The sequence below is a fragment of the Schistocerca serialis genome, chromosome 9, assembly GCF_023864345.2.
Source record: "Schistocerca serialis cubense isolate TAMUIC-IGC-003099 chromosome 9, iqSchSeri2.2, whole genome shotgun sequence".
Classification (NCBI taxonomy): Eukaryota; Metazoa; Arthropoda; class Insecta; order Orthoptera; family Acrididae; genus Schistocerca; species Schistocerca serialis.
The window spans coordinates 283,143,222-283,165,199 of NC_064646.1; the positions used below are offsets into that span (position 1 = coordinate 283,143,222).

General features: G+C 41.2%; 1 protein-coding gene across 1 annotated transcript in view; it reads left to right on the forward strand.

Moving 5' to 3' along the window:
- Window positions 1–21,978, forward strand: part of LOC126419552 (hydroxyproline dehydrogenase-like) — a 180,386-nt gene that overhangs the window by 52,630 nt on the left and 105,778 nt on the right. The window contains exon 3 of the mRNA XM_050086742.1: window positions 9,662–9,846. Within this exon, the coding sequence (XP_049942699.1) occupies window positions 9,662–9,846 (185 nt within the window). The remainder of the gene's footprint in view (window positions 1–9,661; window positions 9,847–21,978) is intronic.

Genomic DNA, 21,978 nt, shown 5'->3' on the forward strand with positions numbered 1-21,978 from the left:
ACTAACAAGGAATACTGACTCTAAAAAAAAAAATCTAGATGTCAGCTGTGCCACATAACCCTGCTCACAAAGTTTCAAGAACAGATATTAACTAATGAATCTAGAGACACATCACCATGATTATCTGTCACTCCCGTATGATGTGTGATGAAAGGATTAGACTAATTACAGCATACACAGAGGCATTTGTGCAACTATTCCTAGATTGCTCCATATGTGAATGGAATGGAACGACACCTTAATATGCGCTGAAGTGGGAAGTACCTTCTACCAGGCAGTTCACACAGAATTGCAGAATATGGGTGTAAATTCTACTAAGACAAAGCAGACAAAGATTCATAGGCTCTTGACAAATCACATGACCTGGAGGAACACCAAAATTGTTTGTTCTAGTGTGTACTTTACTTGTAGGTGGAAATTTCTGACTGTATAATGGGCTTAACTAATATTCCCCCAATCTCAACACATATCAAAAGGAGCATAGTTTCATAATATATCTACACCTGCCAAGAGTCTGATGATTTAATGCTGAGGATACACTTGCTCTATAACCAATGGGGAAGACAGAGCAAAAGCATGCAAAATCTCTTCTCTGGTTAGCAGACCATAAATGTCTACAATGAATGTAGGCAGGAACAATGTGACTGGAGACTTATCCCTCTCGGACAGTGTGATCCGCAATTTAGGCGGGAAGTGAGAGTGGTGAATAATTGGATCTTTGCATTTAGGGATGTCAAAGCAAGAGTGTCTGTGAATTCATTAATTGATTCACACACCATGTTCCAAAAATCCTAATATAAAGGAGAGCCGTCAGGGATATAGAATGAATCAAGTTATGCAACCAGAAGCAGATACTGCTGGCTACTTTTAAAAAGTACACTAAGAAAAATTAAAACCAGTCCTAAGCTGCTCAAACTGATATTATGATAATTATCTCCATACTACTTAATATATGTGTGTTAGGAGAAAAACAGCTCCTCTGAAAAATCCACTGCTCCTCATCCTACACCACTGAGCTGGTGTTCTCATATACTTTAAATGCAACATTTATGCAACTTGACCCACTCTACTACCAGCTGTCAATGTACTTGTAATGTAGGTTTTACCTAATACAAATATTAGAATTTATGTTCCTGATTTCCAGTATTCTGAAACACTATCTGATCTAACTAGCAATATGCATCAAGAAAAAATATGATGCAGAATTGACCACAAGATGTCACAAGAGGAGGAACTGATAATAGAAAAGAAGGCAGAAAGCACTGTGTCATTTGTAGAAAGCAGTAGCAGCAGAATGAGTCAGTCAGGAGAGCTCAATGATTTTAAACATGGACTAGTCACTGGATGCCACTTTAGTAGCAAATCCATCAAGAACATTTCAAACCTTCTAAAATTGCCCAAGTCAATGGTTAGTGATGTGATTGTGAAATAGAAAGGCAAAGGAACAACCATAGCTAAACCTAGAATAGGCAGACCTCATGCACTGTTGGACAGGGACCAATAAGCATAGTGGAGGAAGGTTGTAAAAAAAAACACATGGAATCAATGGAAGGAATCACTAGTTTTTTCCACTTTGCTACCAGCAGCCAGCTAACATAATGACTGTGTATAAGGAGTTGAAAAGAATTGGGTACAATGGTCGACAAGTTCCTCATCAGCCACTTATTTATGCGGTCAAGTGCTAAGTGAAATTTGAGGTGGCATAAAATCTGACGTTACTGGACAGCAGATGACTGGACATGAGTGACTAGGAGTGATTAATCATGCTATACCCTGAGCCAGTCCAGTGGAAGGGAGTGGGTTTGACAAAAACCTGCATAACATCAGCTGCTATCATGTGTAATGCAAACAGATAAGTACAGAGAAGCTGGTGTCATGGTACAGGAGCATGGTCCCCATGTCATGCTTAAGAGAAAGCTAAACGCGGAAGAATATGAACACATTTTACAGTATTCTGCACTGCATACAGTAGAGGAACAATTAGGAGACAGTGATTTTATCAGCATGACACTGCACACTGTTATAAAGCAGCATCTGCAAGGCAATGGTTTGTGTACAATAACATTCCTGAAATAGATTGGTCTACCAAAGCTCCTGACCTGTACCCAATGAAACACTGTTGTGCAATGAGTTAGAACATCAGCTTCTTGCCTGACCCCAGTGCACATCATCACTACCTTCTCTTGTTTCAGTTCTTGAGAAAGAATAGTCCGCCATTCCTCCATGACACTTCACTGAAGGTGTCCCCAGCAGAGTTCAAGCCATTATAAAGTGAAGAGTGGACACAACACAATACCATATATTAATGTACACTAATAGGTGTCCAGATACTTTCAGTCAGACAGTGTAACATGTAGGAGCAGCTAATGAGGTCTTATTTTACTTAGTTTTTAAATATTGGGGGATTTTCAATTTTCTGCAGATGTGATTGACTTTTGCATCAGAATATAAAATGCCATTTGAACCCTTGATAGTGATGAATGGCTTATCCAGAAATCAATTTTACTTCTTGTATGGTGACTGCAAATTGCTGAGTTCATCCTAAATTAACTTTTGTCATTAATCATAAATTCCATTAGGAAGTATATGTTTTGGCATGTAAGAGTAATAAACCCAAGGGCCATGAACAAGCTTCTGCAAAATGTTTGGTTATCAGTTTTGCACAATATTCTTAATACATACTTATGCAGAATAAGTACTTCTTTCACTTTAGCTGAAATGCTCCAGAAGATTATGCCAAAGGACAGAACTGAGTGAATGTATGCTAGCAATTCTGTCTGCAGGTCAATACAAGGAGAAATATATCTAAAAACAAAGATGATGTGACTTACCAAACGAAAGCACTGGCACGTCGATAGACACACAAACAAACACAAACATACACACAAAATTCAAGCTTTCGCAACAAACTGTTGCCTCATCAGGAAAGAGGGAAGGAGAGGGAAAGACGAAACGATGTGGGTTTTAAGGGAGAGGGTAAGGAGTCATTCCACACACGTGTGGATGGATATGTGTGTGTGTGCGAGTGTATACCCGTCCTTTTTTCCCCCTAAGGTAAGTCTTTCCGCTCCCGGGATTGGAATGACTCCTTACCCTCTCCCATAAAACCCATAACCTTTCGTCTTTCCCTCTCCTTCCCTCTTTCCTGATGAGGCAACAGTTTGTTGCGAAAGCTTGAATTTTGTGTGTATGTTTGTGTGTCTATCGACGTGCCAGCACTTTCGTTTGGTAAGTCACATCATCTTTGTTTTTAGATATATTTTTCCCATGTGGAATGTTTCCCTCTATTAATTCAATACAAGGAGAGATATTTCTGAGCAGAAGCAGGCTTTTTGTTTAATTTATCCACATGCTGGTGCCACTTCAATTTATTATCCAGAAGCTGAGGAACTTCACACATGTGCCTGCTAATCACTGCTGCTGGTATCTGTAAGTCTCTCCTTTTGCCATGTACATGTGTCATCAGCACACATTACAGTTTATGCCAAGTCATCCATGATGTAGGCAAATCATTTATATAGACCAAGAACAGGAGCAAGCCTAGGATCAAACCCTGCAGCACACCACATTTAATGTTTAACATTTTGGAAAATGGGTTAAAATGGTGTGTAGCACCATATTCTACAAATACATCTACAAAACCTCCTGAAACATTGTTTTTCAGAGAATGAGAAGGTGAGTAAAATGTGGTTGCACTGTACTGGCAAATTGCCACCATGTTGATACACAAGTTCACTAACTTAATTAAAAATGTGTTGCACTGTGAAGTTAACATTAACTTACCTCCAAAATATGCTCTGCCAATGTTACAACCAAGCATAGCATCATTCAACGAAATTAAACTCCTAGTACAAATCATTGTTTTACCCACCTACACCTCATTTGTTCAGTAGCTCAGTCATATTTGGTGCAGTTCTAGTGAACAACAATGTTCTTTTGATGTAAGATAGTATTTATATTTGCAAACACAGAGTCTGGCTTTAGCAGCTGCCTGGAGTGGATGTGTTGTACTTCTAGCTGTGGAGCACGTGAGCTTGTGTTTGTTTACATAGCGACTTAGTCCACGCGTGAGCATGCATTGAGATCAAGGCTAATAAGTTCAGGAAATCGACATAATGTTTCAATGATCAACAACACTATGTGCAAGCATGTTTTGAACAAGACCAAACAGGGACTCTGTTTCCGACACACTGAGGGTAATGTCGGCATAGTCAAAGTTGAACATGCAGGATTAGGTGTTACAACTATTCACCTTTTCAAACTACCATGTGAGGTACCTACAGAGGCCACCTTAGTGGCTTTCTGTTCATGACCATAAGGCAGAATGGTGGACCCACTTTTGCATGTATTCTGTTCTTAATGGGGTGCATCAGATCACAACCGATCTGTGCAGCCATGTTCCATCTTATCTGACCATCAGCAGATGTCAGGTCATAATCATGTACAACAAACAGATGCACTCTTGTTATGGCTGTTGAAAAGAGGGGAACATCAGATCTGAATGTCTGCAGTGAGGGATAATGCAACTACCAACTAGAGGAGTGGTATTTCCCTCGTCATCTATGGTACTTCCGAGCACATATGAGACGGTGCTTGAGTCACCACAGGCCACCTGGCAGCTCTCGGAATCATGTGAACAGCTGATGGGCAGTGTTCTGCTCCTTCCTGAACAGATTCCGGATGAGGTGACTGATTATGTGACTTCAGCCATGTTTCCAGTTTCGGTGGTTGTTCTGGCTGCACCCGTGGCCAATGCTGATATTGAACACGACTCCTTGATCGACTCTCTGGTTGTCCTGATGGCGGCCTTTCTGCCTGGCTGGCATGACTCCCTCCCATCTTTGGACACGGAAGGACAACTGCGTAAACAACACTCCCCTGAACGATGCAGAAGGAGGTGCCATACGATGTTGGAATAGGTCTCGTCATCCCGGCCAAATGATACAATACCTGCTGAGGAAATCAATGTTTCAGCTTCTGAGAACTTGGACGATGACGTTGTCTATTCATCTGTGGAATGGTGGCCCTCAATGGCTCTCGCATCGTTGGAATGGAATGTTCCTACTTTTGAAACCCCTACTGATGAAGGGATGATACCAGGCAATCTGGCAGTGTCAGCAGCCACTGAACATATGTATACCACTGCGACAGAGTCACCGTCGTCATGGAGCAAGAATTTTGAAGAAACAGCAGATCTCATACAGGAGTCTTCACCATTAGGGGGAGCAGCCTGCTGATGTCAACTTCTGTACTGTGTGAAGGGCAGCAGCAGACACTGGTGCTGAGTGCCCTCGCATCTTCACAGCAGCGACTTGCAGTCCCCCATGCTTGTAGGGCACGGTTCCATGCATACCGAATCATGACATTGAATGCTGACAGTGTTCATGCACCAGTTGAGATCCATCTTCTGAAAGAAATGATACTGGCTTCAGAACTAGGCATTACACTATTACAGGAGGTGCACTTAGCAGCGTTATCCCTGATAGCAGGATAGGAGTTCTATGTCTCTCACAGCGATCACCTTGGCTGTGGAGTGACAGTCTATGAATGTAAACACATCCTGATTGATGACATCATGTATCCCCAGTCTGCCAGGGATATGGCTTTCACGATTCACACATGTCATTAACGCCTATGTGCCTTCTGGTAGTGGATGTCAGCATGAAAGAGCACGACTTTATGTGGCGGAGATTGCCCCACTGTTTTCAGGTCGACATGAACATATTCCCTTTCAAGGGGACTTTAACCGTATACTCGTCCGGAAAGATCGATACCCAAATTTTACTCCATGCCAGGAGTTGTGTCACATTGTTAGTGTTCTAGCCCTGTGAATTACCTGGCAGGTGAGGTGCACAGATATCCTGGTCTTCATATTTCAAGCGAGTCATTTGGCTAGTCGGTTAGACTGCATTTATGTCTCTTATTGGCTGGTTGATGAGGTGCTCAATGTAGAGTGCTGGTCTGTGGTGTTCTCTGACCACTGCACATATATGAGTACATTGCTCCTTCCCTGTCAGGAAATTTGGAGGAGTCGAGTACCAAGGAAACTCAACACTCAGCATCTGCAGGATCCTGACTGTCACCAACATATCACTGAGACATGGAAAAGATGGGAACAGCAGCTCCAATCCTACACATCCATCATGGACTGGTGGCTGAAATATGCCAAGCAGATACTCCGGTGCACATTCATCAGTTACGGCAGGGAGGCACCCGCTTGATTTAGGCAAACTACTGACTTCTACTTCAGTGCTCTCCACGACCTTGATGGCCAGCCACCTTCCTCCAAAGTATAAACTGAATGCAGTGTGATTGAGGCAAAGCTACTGGCGATTACTCGATGGAAACTTCAGGGGGATGTGGAGAGCACCCGCAGACCTGATGTGGTGTGGCGAGAGAATCCCTCCATGCACAATATTGTGAACAATCACAGATAGTAGCCAAACTCATAGATCACAGATCATCATGTGCAGTGGGTCACCTGCCAAGCAGACATAGTCGATTGCTTTGTTGAACATTATCATTAAGTCTACTGCGCCAATGATGGGGCCATCACGGACTACGATCCTGTCAGTGGACTTTCCATGCAACCTCACACTTGAATAAGGGATTGTTAATGCAACCTTTCACCTCCGAGGAGGTCACTACCACTATCTTCAGGGGTGCACTGTGCACGTCACCAGGCATAGATGGGGACCCTACTGAATTTGATCATACATTTTGTGGTCTCATGTCTACACAATGGATGGAGATGTGTAATGAATTGATCACATCTGCAGGTGTGATTCCTCCAGCTTTTGTCGGGGGCCTTATTGTTTCCATTCATAAACTGATGCCTGGAATTACTATGGATCACTATTGCCCTATCATCTTATTAAATAGTGATTACAAGATTATTGTGTGGTTATTGGTGGTACCCTGCAGACCCCTCTTACCACGTGTCCTCTCCACTGCACAAACTATGCCAGGTTGCACATTTAATGTCCAGACAGCAACCAGAGATTGTCATGACATGTTTGTACTGTAGAGAAGTGCAGACTTCATGCAGCAATGAATGCTGTAGATTTTGACAGTGCATTTGAAAGGGTGCACCATGTCCTCCTATATTCTCTTTTGGAACGGGTGGATTTCACTGCCTGATTCATCAGTGTCCTTCAGCGGCTCTTTAGTAGCGCACGTTCGTTGGTCCAGGTCAATGGGAATGTGGCAGATCCGATACAATTTCAATGGTCGATCTGACAAGGCTGCTCCCTGTCCATACCCCTTTATGCATAGGTACTGGAGCCATTCATAAGCCTGCAGACAATCGAAGCTAAACTGAGCTGCTGTTTAAAGGCTACTCTTAGGAGGATGGTTCAGTATTCTACTGTAAGCCACCTTTCAATAATTTTTTCAGGGCAGCGGAAGCTGGGAGATTGGTCTTTAATTAGAGGTCAGTTGCACATCTCCAGTTTTGTATATTTTTAACAATTATATTTTGTATTTCTTATATCACTACAGCATACTTCAGTCTTTCTGGAAAAACACCTTGCCTCATCGAATGATCAGTCCTACCAGGCCAGCAGAAGATTTTAGTACTTTGGCCGAAATACTGTCATAGTCATATGAGTTACTACTTTTTAGTGGCCTAATCATTTTTATGATCTCTTTAAAAGATGAACTGGTAAAACTGATGTCTAGTGCAAGAGTATGCATTGCCTAAGTAAGTTTATTGGATCTGCTTCTGAGGTCAATGTTATTTGTCTTGTCAAGTTTATTCGTTTCTTGCCTAATAGTGCTCCAAACTGTTCTTGCCTTGTTCTTGGAAATCTGCATTTTCTGTGCACAGTACATGATTGTTGCCTTTTGAATTTTGGGATACGATTTTTCGTACATTCTTGAGTCTTTAGTAGAGCTAGTCCTTTGCATTAAATAAAGCTCTCGGTTGCTGATGCAAAATATTTTGACCCCAACATGTTAGCCACTCTTTTCCATAACTGCCACTGTAAATATCTCTTATTGCTTCTAAAGCCAGGCCAGATTCATAGTGCTGTAAGAACATTTTTAGAAAAGAATTACATTTTTCATCTACTATATATCCTTGGCTAAACTTCTTCCCATTTTCCATCCTCTAAATTATCTCTGAACAGTTTAAATGAGGCAGCATTTATAGTTCTGTGAAATTTTACTTTTCCTTTCTTAGCTAAACCTGATTGATGGGGATGTTTTAATACTGCCCTTTGACAACCATAGTCACATAACACAATTATTTTGGGGCTCACAGCTATTTGATTAAAGGCAGTTTGATTCAGGAATAAATTATCAGCTGCTGTTGCATACATGCTTCTGATCTTGTTGGGAATTTTGCTGTGAGGCAAGTGCACTCATACCTGGGAACCGGGAACAAGGGGGAGCTGCAGTACCCCCCCCCCCCCTCCCCCCTCCCCCCCGTTTCCAGATCTCAGTGAACGAAAAATGTATTGCATGGTCAGGTGTTTTTCTATCAAGAAAATGATTTGAAAGTCAGTATTATTCAGGTTTTTAATAGGTTTGTAACTAGAACTTTGCAGCTACTTACATGTGGAGTCAAACTATAGCTCAACATCAGCAATTTTAGGTGCCCTTGATCAAAAGTATCAGAAAAAAAATCTTCTGTGAAATTTACACATACAGTTACATCCTAGTTATCTGTACTGTCTTATTAGTGCCTATTCTATCTGCCTAATGAAGTTTAAAACATTTCATGCTGGGGGCCTGCAGATTACCAGAACTTCCATCTTGTATATTTACAAGTCTGTTACTGAGGAACATCACTCAAACAGCTGTTCAGTGCACTGTTATCTGAGTCTATAGCTTTGGGCTTTATTCCACATATTGTATCTAAAGCTGGTGCCCCATTCCTCAATTACACTACAGTAATGTAATACTAACTTACAATTATCTAGATGCATGTGTTCAATTTCTGTAACTTACAACAGATGTTTGTTACGCGTAGCATATGTGTAAAAATATCTTTCAAGAAGAGAGAGCAACTGACCATAAGAGTTGTAACTTTCAAGCCACCAACTATTAGTCAGAACACAAGAGCCTCACCAGCAAATATTAGGGCATACACAAGTAAAATATCTCTTCCTGCACCCACAGTGAAATACTACCAAGCATAACAGATATTGCAGAGTGGACATAACTGTGTCCACATAGTTGCTAATGACTGACGTTTGCAGCTCAGTTGTATTATCAATGAGCACCAATTCTGATAACAAATCTGAGCAAGCCTAATTTTTTATTTGGTCTGGTTTTTACCCATTCTCCAGGTATTTGTTTTTCATTAAATTTTATATTTCTTTTAATATATTCAAGTGTGTACCTCTGGTGCCCATAAACATAAAAGATATGTAGCCTTTCATAAGCCAGCCCATTATTTTTATCACTGATTACAGTTAATACTTTACTTAACTTCAGTGTTTTAAGTTTTAGCTTCTCCATAGGATGGCAGAAAGAAAGTTCAGTACAACCTATCAGGAACTGAACTGAGATACAAGTTGCTGTGCATAGTAGAACAGTGGTTACCACAAATACTAGGTACCAGTAAATGATCATAATAATGTGATTTGATAGAGTTTCTTGACAAAACTGAGGTCTGTTAACATGATGTTAAAACACTAAAAATTATATATTGCAGCTGTTACGCTTGGCAGATCGACTGGGTCTCAGCAAACTGGTCTTGAAACCAACAGTGTATGCACAGTTTGTAGCAGGCAACACAGAGCAAGACCTTTCAAGAGCTGCAAGAGACCTGAAGGATCTCAACCTGAGGCTCATGGTGGCCCCCACTCTGGAAGAAGATAAAGGAGAGGCCAGTGACAAGTAAGCTGAATGCTCAAATCGTCGTAACTTCCGTCTGCTTCACGTCTGCTGTGCAGCGAGCTACCTTAATTTAAGTATTAACTGTATTTTTCTTACTTGTCACTTCTTCTTCCGTGTGTATTTGCTTTTAGGAAGCTTTAATTGTCGGGTGCTATTAATAGTGTTCCATAGATTTCGTGTTTGTTTTGAATACAGTCAGAGAGAGTCCCTTTAGTCAGCCATAGTGCCAGTAGTGCTAGTGTTAGTTTTCAATACAGTCCAGAGACAGGTAGTGCTATTTTCATTGTTTTCTACAAGAAGTGCCTAGCAACCACAGTTTAGTTAATAAACAGCAGCCTTTAGTGAATTAGCAGTCTAGTTAAAGGTTGATTAACTCTCTTCAGTAAATTGATTCATTAGGATGGATAGGATGTGTGACTGCTGTGTACGGACGCAGGAGGAGCTGGCCACTGTTCTGGCCGCGGTCAGCCGTCTTCAGGCTGCTGCCTCGGAGTGTAGCGGCAGTGGGGAGTCTGGTGCGTCGCAAGGTACACCCCAGGTGTTACGTGCTTCACCCACTGTCCCTGCTGTCGAGACATCTTCGCGTGTACTGGGCGCGGCTGGGCCACCCTCTCCCCAAGGGGAGTGGCGGGTTCAGCGGCGTTCGCGGCGCACGAGGCGGAGGGTCAATGTGGAGGCTGGCCGTGTGGCATCGCCCGCTCTGCCTGTGAGTGGACATGTGGCTGCTCCTTCAGCAAGGTCCGAGCAGGCACACGGGGGGAGGGGTTTATTAGTTATTGGGAGCTCCAACGTTAGGCGGGTGATGGAGCCCCTTAGGGAAATAGCGGGAAGGTCGGGGAAGAAGGCCAGTGTTCACTCTGTCTGCTTGCCAGGGGGTCTCATCCGAGATGTGGAGGAGGCTCTGCTGGCGGCGATAGAGAGCACTGGGTGCACCCGACTGCAAATTGTTGCTCATGTCGGCACCAATGACTCCTGCCGTCTGGGTTCAGAGGTCATCCTCAGTTCGTACAGGCGGTTGGCGGAATTGGTGAAGGCGGAAAGCCTCGCTCGCGGGGTGAAATCAGAGCTAACTATTTGTAGTATCGTTCCCAGAACCGATCACGGTCCTCTGGTTTGGAGCCGAGTGGAAGGCTTAAACCAGAGGCTCAGACAATTCTGCGGAGATCTGGGGTGCAAATTTCTCAACCTCCGCTATCGGGTGGAGAAATGTAGGGTCCCCCTGAATAGGTCAGGCGTGCACTACACGCTGGAAGCGGCTACAAGGGTAGCGGAGTACGTGTGGAGTGCACATGGGGGTTTTTTAGGTTAGAGAATCCCCTCCCTAGGCCCGACAAGACGCCTCCTGAGACGCAGCAAGGTAGGAGTAGGCAAAATGCAACAGAGAATAACAATATTAATGTGCTAATAGTAAACTGCAGGAGCGTCTACAGAAAGGTCCCAGAACTGCTCTCATTAATAAACGGTCACAACGCCCGTATAGTACTAGGGACAGAAAGTTGGCTGAAACCAGATGTAAATAGTAATGAAATCCTAAACTCAGATTGGAATGTATACCGCAGAGACAGGCTGGACAGTGAAGGGGGAGGCGTGTTTATAGCGATAAGAAGTGCAATAGTATCGAAGGAAATTGACGGAGATCCGAAATGTGAAATGATTTGGGTGAAGGTCACGGTTAAAGCAGGCTCAGACATGGTAATTGGATGTCTCTATAGGCCCCCTGGCTCAGCAGCTGTTGTGGCTGAGCACCTGAAGGATGATTTGGAAAATATTTCGAGTAGATTTCCCCACCATGTTATAGTTCTGGGTGGAGATTTTAATTTGCCGGATATAGACTGGGAGACTCAGACGTTCATAATGTTTCAGGGACAAAAAGGTGACAAACAGACCCGAACTATTTGAAAAAGTTAACGCAGAACAGGGAATCAGCGATCATAAAGCGGTTACGGCATCGATGATTTCAGCTGTAAATAGGAATATTAAAAAGGGTAGGAAGATTTTTCTGTTTAGAAAAAGTGACAAAAAGCAGATTTCAGAGTACCTGTTGGCTCAACACAAAAGTTTTGTCTCAAGTACAGATAGTGTTGAGGGTCAGTGGACAAAGTTCAAAACGGTCGTACATAATGCATTAGATGAGTATGTGCCAAGCAAGATCGTAAGAGATGGAAAAGAGCCACCGTGGTACAACAACCGAGTTAGAAAACTGCTGCAGAAGCAAAGGGAACTTCACAGCAAATATAAACATAGCCAAAACCTTGCAGACAAACAAAAATTACGCGAAGCAAAATGTAGTGTGAGGAGGGCTATGCGAGAGGCGTTCAATGAATTCGAAAGTAAAGTTCTATGTACTGACTTGGCAGAAAATCCTAAGAAATTTTGGTCTTATGTCAAAGCGGTAGGTGGATCAAAACAAAATGTCCAGACACTCTATGACCAAAATGGTACTGAAACAGAGGATGACAGACTAAAGGCCGAAATACTAAATGTCTTTTTCCAAAGTTGTTTCACAGAGGAAGATTGCACTGTAGTTCCTTCTCTAGATTGTCGCACAGATGACAAAATGGTAGATATCGAAATAGACGACAGAGGGATAGAGAAACAATTAAAATCGCTCAAAAGAGGAAAGGCCTCTGGACCTGATGGGATACCAGTTCAATTTTACACAGAGTACGCGAAGGAACTTGCCCCCCTTCTTGCAGCGGTGTACCATAGGTCTCTAGAAGAGCGTAGCGTTCCAAAGGATTGGAAAAGGGCACAGGTCATCCCCGTTTTCAAGAAGGGACGTCGAGCAGATGTGCAGAACTATAGACCTATATCTCTAACGTCGATCAGTTGTAGAATTTTGGAACACGTATTGTGTTCGAGTATAATGACTTTTCTGGAGACTAGAAATCTACTCTGTAGGAATCAGCATGGGTTACGAAAAAGATGGTCATGTGAAACCCAGCTCGCGCTATTCGTCCACGAGACTCGGAGGGCCATAGATACGGGTTCACAGGTAGATGCCGTGTTTCTTGACTTCCGCAAGGCGTTCGATACAGTTCCCCACAGTCGTTTAATGAACAAAGTAAGAGCATATGGACTATCAGACCAATTGTGTGATTGGATTGAGGAGTTCCTAGATAACAGGACGCAGCATGTCATTCTCAATGGAGAGAAGTCTTCCGAAGTAAGAGTGATTTCAGGTGTGCCGCAGGGGAGTGTCATAGGACCGTAGCTATTCACAATATACATAAATGACCTTGTGGATGACATCGGAAGTTCACTGAGGCTTTTTGTGGATGATGCTGTGGTGTATCGAGAGGCTGTAACAATGGAAAATTGTACTGAAATGCAGGAGGATCTGCAGCGAATTGACGCATGGTGCAGGGAATGGCAATTGAATCTCAATGTAGACAAGTGTAACGTGCTGCGAATACACAGAAAGATAGATCCTTTATCATTTAGCTACAAAATAGCAGGTCAGCAACTGGAAGCAGTTAATACCATAAATTATCTGGGAGTACGCATTAGGAGTGATTTAAAATGGAATGATCATATAATGTTGATCGTCGGTAAAGCAGATGCCAGACTGAGATTCATTGGAAGAATCCTAAGGAAATGCAATCGGAAAACAAAGGAAGTAGGTTACAGTACGCTTGTTCGCCCACTGCTTGAATACTGCTCAGCAGTGTGGAATCCGTACCAGATAGGGTTGATAGAAGATATAGAGAAGATCCAATGGAGAGCAGCGCGCTTCGTTACAGGATCATTTAGTAATCGCGAAAGCGTTACGGAGATGATAGATAAACTCCAGTGGAAGACTCTGCAGGAGAGACGCTCAGTAGCTCGGTACGAGCTTTTGTCAAAGTTTCGAGAACATACCTTCACCGAAGAGTCAAGCAGTATATTGCTCCCTCCTACGTATATCTCGCGAAGAGACCATGAGGATAAAATCAGAGAGATTAGAGCCCACACAGAGGCATACCGATAATCCTTCTTTCCACGAACAATACGAGAATGGAATAGAATGGAGAACCGATAGAGGTACTCAAGGTACCCTCCGCCAAACACCGTCAGGTGGCTTGCGGAGTATGGATGTAGATGTAGATGTAGATATCGGTGATGTGTTTCTCAAGGTGATAATGTGATTAATATAATGAAATGAATAACATATAACTCATTTCCTTACAATGTCTTTTCTTAAATCCAAATTATTTCTCAACATACTCTCATTTTACTCCAATATGCACACTTCTCAACTAAGTAAGCCTAGCAAACTATACAATGTCCTAGGCCATGTATAATAACACTACGTTTCATACAGGACTTTTTTTTTTCGAGGTATTCTAACAATCTCCACGCCTAGGATTGCTAAAGCATTTTAGTGCGGCAGCATTTGACAGAGAGATAACTGTAATTAATCTTGGTGTCGGAAAAAAATATCTCCAATTATTGGCCAGCAAGAGAAGGACACATGATGTGAAATGTTCCTGATGACCAGACCTTGCACTGTAGTTCTGGATTAAATCCTAAAGCTTCCAATAGTGTCCCACAGACTGAAGGCATATGTCAGTGTTGATGGAGATATTATCCTATGTAACCCCTTGGTATTGTTTAAGATGAATAGGTCAGTGTTAGCACTGAGTTTCTACTCTCTTCCTTTGTTTCATTTACTCTTTCATAACAACATAAACACAACAGTACGTCGCACAAGCACTATTGTGGTCATTCAAAATATGAATTCCATATGACACAGATCCAAATTCTCTTCTTTGCAAGAGACCAGAGAAGGCCATGGCAAACCATCTCCACTAATACATTGTGCTATACAGCATTGCAAGTTTCCCACATTTCCCAACAACCATTACCGAAGTATCAGATACAGATTTTGCATTAATAAGTAGTTGCTAAGGCAGAATCTTAAGTGTAAGGGCCATGAGACAACAGTTTCTAACAACAGTTTCTAGCTGTGAGACGTTTTCATCATGACAGTTCTACAAGAGTAACAAGATGTGAGGGCACTTTTCCTTGACAAATAGTCAATTTTTCATCCTTACAAGTAAAAAAGCTGAGTAATGAGACTGAAATGGACTATTAATTATTTCTCCCATTTCTGTATAGTTCAGGTGGTGGAGAAGGAGTAGCAGTATCATCTGCCCTGATGACAGAGGTGACACATTTTGCCACGAGATCCATGAGGCATTGAAAGCACTGGGAGCCACATTTATCTATGAAATAGATGTCAGATCTTGATCCAATATGGGAAATATCAATATCTCTCAGTGCGATCCTCGATGTGCTCAATAGCTGGATTTGGATATCACACAAGCACCCTTATACCTGTTGAGTGATGCTCAAAACATTTTGGCACAGTTAGCAAGTGATGGGGGAGTGCACTGTCTTGCTTAAGATAAAGGCCACTTGGTGAATAAAGGCTCTTGGTGAACAAATAGATGCATATGGTTTGACAGTGGGTACTTGGTCCACCTCTGTAGTGCAGCGGTAGCGTTACCGCCTACCACGCAAGGGGGCCCAGGTTTGATTCCCCGCAGGGGACTGGCTGTTGTGTGTCCTTCACCATCATTTTCATCATCATTGGCACGCAAGTCGCCAAAGTGGGGTCAACTAAAAAGACTTGCAATATGACGGCCGCACCCTGAAGGGGATATCCCGGCCAATAAATGCCATACGATCATTTCATTTCAGTGGGTACTCATATTTTTTGCTAGTGAGAGACAATAGCAGACCCTGCAAGAGACTCACCTCACCTCACTCCATATATATATACTGTTCACAACATTCTGAAAAAGCACTCCCATGCTCTGGACTGGCTGAAGCCTGTGGTTGTCAGTAGCCTTTAGACAACAAGTGTTTTGTGTCTGACTACTCCCCACTTCAATGAACTAACAATACAGTACCTGAGTGTCCTATAGCCCTTACGAGCACATGTGCAGTGCCAGAGCTGTGTGATGAAAGAGCAGATTGTTCATATCACATTGCCACTCTCCTCACAGATGTAAATGTGTACATTTTTCGTACAGGGAGCTTGCTTTACCCTCTCCTGAAACCCCCTAGCAAACTTAGTCAGAATGCTGTGAACAAACTATAAACAAATTACACGATACAAGGACGTTCAGAAAGTACGTGTATTATATTTTTATGTCTTTTTTTTTTTTTAGAAAAAGTATATTTTGAAAAAAGAAGAATACAGGATATTGTTGATAAAGTTGGTGACTATTTTTCCACATAATTGCCATCCCATTCAACACATGTGGTGAAGTGAGCTGTAGCACCAGATTCCTTATGCCATCCACGTGCAACTCTCCCACCTGCTCCTTCCCCCACTTCACATTCCCCCACTTCACAACCTATTTCTGTACCTGCTCGTCGGTTGAAAATTTAATTCCACTCATGTGTGCCTTCTGGAGGTGAAAAGATGATAATCTGAAGGTACCATATGTATGAGGATGGGCATTTTCATGCAACAAGCACACTCTTTTTATCAGCCTTCCCTATTTTTGTTTTGAATATTCTTTTTGAATTTTTTAGGGTCTCAAAATATCACTGTGCATAGATGATCTCCCAGTGAGGCAAAAATTCGATCAAAATGATGCCTTTTTGGTCCCAAAACAATGAGGCCACAACATTTTAGCTCAAAATTGTGCTTTCAAATTTTTTAGCAGAAGGGGAATTGGTACTACAGCACTGTGATAACTGTTTCAGGCATGTAATAAGCAAGCCAAGTATCATGTTCAGTCACATTAGAGCTCAAAAATATTCAACTTCCAGTGCCATAATCTGTACCACTTCAGGCAGCGGGGTTACCTTCATAGTCTCAGATGTTACTGAATTTAGAATAAAATTCACATGTAAGAAACATATATATTTTTTGTTTTCACCAAAACAATTCCTGCACTGAGATACAGGCCTCCAAAGATGACACTGTGAACACCATTTAGAAGATTTGAATTTCGGAAAATTTTTTAAACAGTTCAAGATATTTTGTTAGAGTTTTTTTTATTTGAAAGATAATTGCTTTATGATTACAATGGTATCCTCCACTGTCAAAGTTCTTTTACTGTTGCGTTTTGGATTTTTTTATAATTTACAGAAAATTTTTTTTTTCAAAAATGCCAATCCAGAGAAGTTAGATTTTTTTCTGTTGATTAGTACCATGTAGTACCATATTCTCTGTAAAGGAGAGCTTCCACTTTTAAGTTGGACAGGTTTTATTTTAAAAAAACATTTTTTTCCAACTTTCAAGGGTGATGTATGTCTTCACTGAAGTTGTTTCTTACTAATTTCTTTGTTACAATGTTTATTTCTATTGTCTTTGTTGCAGTTACTTCTTATCACTTTCTTTGTTGCAGTTATTCCTTTTCACTTTCACTGTTGCAGATATTTCTTACACTTCGTTGTAGTTTCTTGTCAGTTTCTTTGTCGTGGTTCTTCACTGCAGGTTTCTGTATTGTTGTTGTTCAGTGCTAGTTTGTTTACTGAAGAGGCTTCAACAAAATCTGAGATCATCCAGTGAGTTCTGTGTTTTCTTGAGGAATTTGCCAGTTAACACAGCTGCAGTGTGTTTTGTGAAAATGACTGTTTGAACTGTCTTCTAACTGGGGTCACAGGAGAGTGAAGTGTGCTCACTATTTGCATATCCATAAAAGAGTGATATATAAGACAAACGAAAAAATCAGACTATGTTGAGGTTGGGAATAAGTGTTCTCATTTGAAGACTCTGTTTCAAAGTGAAGATTTTTCCAGTGACGACTTTTTGTGCTCTAAATGTTTTGACAGAATAACAAAAATGATAGTATTTGAACAAGGTGGTGCTTCCAATGGTGCAGATGATGCAGATTTTGCATCAATACAGGAAGAATTAAATACCCTGAATCAGTCAATTACAGAGGTAGGTGCTAGTCCTGTTAAGAAACTGTGGTCAGTGAAGTCTAGTCATGCACTCTATGCATCAAGAAAGCACAGAGAAATTACTAACGCTATCGATGAATACGCCACAGCAAAACTGACCACACTCTTTAAAGTAGAAATTCCATCTTCAGAAAAAAATGAACCAAAGCACTCTTGCACCTTTTGTCAGGAATTTATCACAAACATCAATTCAGCTGTTGAATATTGTGCATCCAACAGTGAAAAGGTGCAAGTTTTAACTATTATTCCAGAGACATTTGCACATAAAACGATTCTGAACCACATTCTATCAGTACCAAAGTACATGGTTGACAAATCAAGAAATGCGAGGTCTGTAAAAGGAGTCTTTGGAAGATCAGATCCCTGTTATAGTCATCCAGTAGAAGCAGCTCAAGTTCAAATAGTGCAGTCATTTTATCTGAAAGATAAATGAGACTGTCTTGCCAGAGTGCCAACATATAAGACACTATTACTGTAACAATTGAAGGTCAAAAATTTGTGAAAGTGAGGAGGTACATGACTCGCAGCATTAAAGAAACTTTTGCAATGTATAAGAGCAACTATACAAGACAAAGTTTTATGGACTATGACCTAAGTGGGTAGTTCCACACCCACCTAGAGATGTACGTTTATGTGTGTACTGCGCGAATTTTGAACTTTGTGTGGTAACTTTGAAGAACTTACTGAAACACGTGACATATGACACCTTCGTTGGGCATGTGAAGTCATTAGTAGTCTGTGGCGTAAAGTGAGAGACTTGTTTGTTTCAAGAATAATGAACTGTCATGGAATGGGAGGACTGTCTTTACAGACACTTGGCCTGGAAGACGTAGCAGATAACTCTGCAGAAATTACATATCTGACATGGGAGGAAAATAAACTAATAAGAAAACTGTTGCCTTTGACAGTTTCATTGATGAACTTGGTAAATGGTCAGTGAAAGCAGTAACACACCAGTGTCTGAAGAAATTGCAACAACAACACATAGCAGAAGTGAAAGGGTGTGTACAGGATGAAGAGCTATGTTGGATGCTTCACTGTGCTTTTGCTGAAAACTGGTCTGTAATTGTCCCACAAGAAGTACAAGGGTATCATTGGAGTAATGACCAGGTTTCAATTTTTACAGGAGTGACATATTTTCAAAACAAGACCACAAGTGTTGCACTTATAAGTGATGACACAGGACATGACAGCACATGCTTTGCTAGCAATGCGCAATATTCTTCAACTGTGAACAGGGGCAGAGAAGATCACCATTATTTCTGTTGGTGCTCCTAGTCATTTTAAAAATCGTTATCAGCTGTTTGTATCGAGTAAGTCACTTGTACCAACTGATTGGGTATACAGTGATACTGGTCATGGGAAGGGGACTTGTGATGGTGGAGGAGGCCTGCTGATGCACCATGTTACAAAATACAGCTGCAGTTCAGAATACTGAGGATTTTACGAGAGTCGTGAAATCTTACACATCCACAGCCCTCGTTCTTTTGTCCAAAGAGGAAATCAAAGAATTCCATGAGCAGAAAAAAGAAGAATGGTCCAAATAAACTACTCCTGTGAAAAGAATTCAGAAGACACATTTTTGGACTCAAAGTGATGGACGAACTCATATTGCATGCACCTTAAAGAGCAAGAAAGAAGAAATTTTGTTCGTTCAGCCAACACCTCAGAAACAGCAGGATAATATTCAGATTCACAACCTGAGGAGGAGGATATTTATGCTTGTGTGCAGGGATCATAGACATCAGTTACGAGTTAAACAAAATTGTAGTGAACTTTAAGCTATCACATGGACCACCTGCTGGGTATAGGTTTACAGCTGAAGGACAGCAACAACGCCATCAGTGCTCACTTCCTGTTCACAATGTACTGAAGATTGTAAGTGCTCCAGTTCCTATTGGTTCAACAGGAAGACGTCACTCTATATCAAAGGAAAATACTGAAGCAGTGGAACACATTTTTAGTTCATTGACTGGCTAATTTCAGTACAAAACAGAATGCACACAAGTTGTATAAATTGAAACCTTTAAGTCTTTGGACCTTTCACATACATTTTGCAACCATTTAATATGCTTGAAATATGAGTCTTTTACTCATCTTTCAAAACTAAAATTATGTTAAATAAGGGTAGGTTTTGATTTTTAAGAGCCTGTTATGTGATAATAAAACAGGTCTTATGCATGGCAAAAATTTCAATTGTTTATGAAACCTGTTCAATCTAAAAGTGGAAGCTCTCCTTCTCAGGGAATGTAGAATTACAGCAAAATTTCATGGATTGGCATTTTTGAAAAAAAAATTTCCATAAATTGTAAAAAAAGTTCAGAATGTTATGATAATAGAACTGTGGCAGATAAGTCCAAATGGAGGATTTCTTTGTCATCATAAAGCAATTATCTTTTAAATAAAAAAACAACAAAATACCTAGAACTGTTAGCATTTTAAAATTTTTTTCAAAATTCGCATCTTCAAATTGTACATGCAGTGTCATCTTTGGAGGGCTGTATCTCGGAGCAGAATTTTTTTTTGGAGAAAACAAAAAAATACATGTTCCTTACTTAGTCCTTCATTTTAACATAGGCTAAATTCAATAACATCCAAGACTATGAAGGTAAGCCTAAGAATTTTTCCTAGGTTGCCTGAATTGATATGGACTATGCCCAGTTCAAATCGCTCAAGAAATTCACAGGCACTACTAACCCAATTTTTCTTGTGCTGCTGTTTTGGATCCATTTTGCACACAGTCTGCAGTGTTCCTGCATTTCTGTGACAGTCTCATATAAGATAATTCTGGAGAGTTGTGGAAACATTGCAGAAATTTCATCCACTGTCAACTAATAGTCTTCACGAACAGTTTCATCAATTTTTTCCACCAACTCATCAGTCAAAAATAAATAAATAAATAAATCAGTACATATGTTATTCCTACCATGAGTAGGATGCAGACCACAGCATGTAGCTCACACTTGATGGGATTTCTAACTGACATTTTCATGCAACTGAACACTGCAATGTGAGTTTATGTACTACTGTGTTAATGCAATGCTCGCTCTGGTCAGGGGGTCCCTCTCTACCGCTCAGTGTTTCCAACCCTCAAAAAGCAATAATCGACAGCCCATTATGGTCACAGTACACTTACTTTATAAACATGCCTTGTAATACACCCACCATATGCTGAGTTGTGTCCTTGTTGGGAAATGTGGTGCCTCATCTACAGTGGTTTTCAATGTACTGGTACTCTGCCATTGAGGGGTACCAGCATGTACTGTGATTCATCAGGCCAAGCTACATTTGTTCATGACTCTACGTCTACATCTGTACTTTGCAAATTACTGTGAAGTGAATGGCAGAAGGTACTTTCCATTGTATTACACACTATGGTTTAGTGTTGTTCCACTCACACACAGAGCACAAAAAAAATGACTGCTTATATGCCTCTATGAGCACTGTAATTAGTCTACTAATGTCTATACCATCCCTATGAGAATGATACCTAAGAGATATGAGCTCACAGCAAAAAATATTTGTCACCCCTTGAAAAAGCACACAGTTGCTTTGAACTGCTGTAGGTTGTATATAACATGTACCAAGCAGTCACAACATCCTCTGCTACTGACACAGATCAAATGTCAATGGTGTGGTGTGTATGTACCAGTCACTTGTACAGAATCAGCACAGTAAGGTTGGTTGCTTGAAGATTTGACGGAATGGCAGAACAGTGTTATTGCGGTTGGGTGTGTCCATGACCACACCATGAATGAAGTTGCCCGATTTGTTCATGTATCATTGCAGGTTGTCCAGTGTTTCCCCACAAACAACAGGGTACTACTCGCAGCCAAGTTACTGGGGGTAAGAATAATAGTCATAAAAAGATACAATTGGCACAGAACTGAGGCCAATGTCACACCTTTTCAATGGTAACTGACTTCACACCAAACAGGAACTACTGTGGTCAACCAGTTTGTGAATTAACAGTGAGAAAAGAACTGCATGTAATGGCCATTTGGAGTCGGGCACCTTGCAAAAGACTACTGATCAAAGTGGCACATACAATTGCATGTACTGAATGGGTCAATAACACAGAAACTAGACAGTAGCTGACTGGAGGTGTGTTGTGTGGTTCCAATAGCTGTGGTTTTTCTTCTTTTCATATGAAGTAAGGCATAAGAGTGCACTTTCGTCCCAGTGAGGTATTTAACCTGTAGTGCGTGGAGGCTGTAGTTCGTT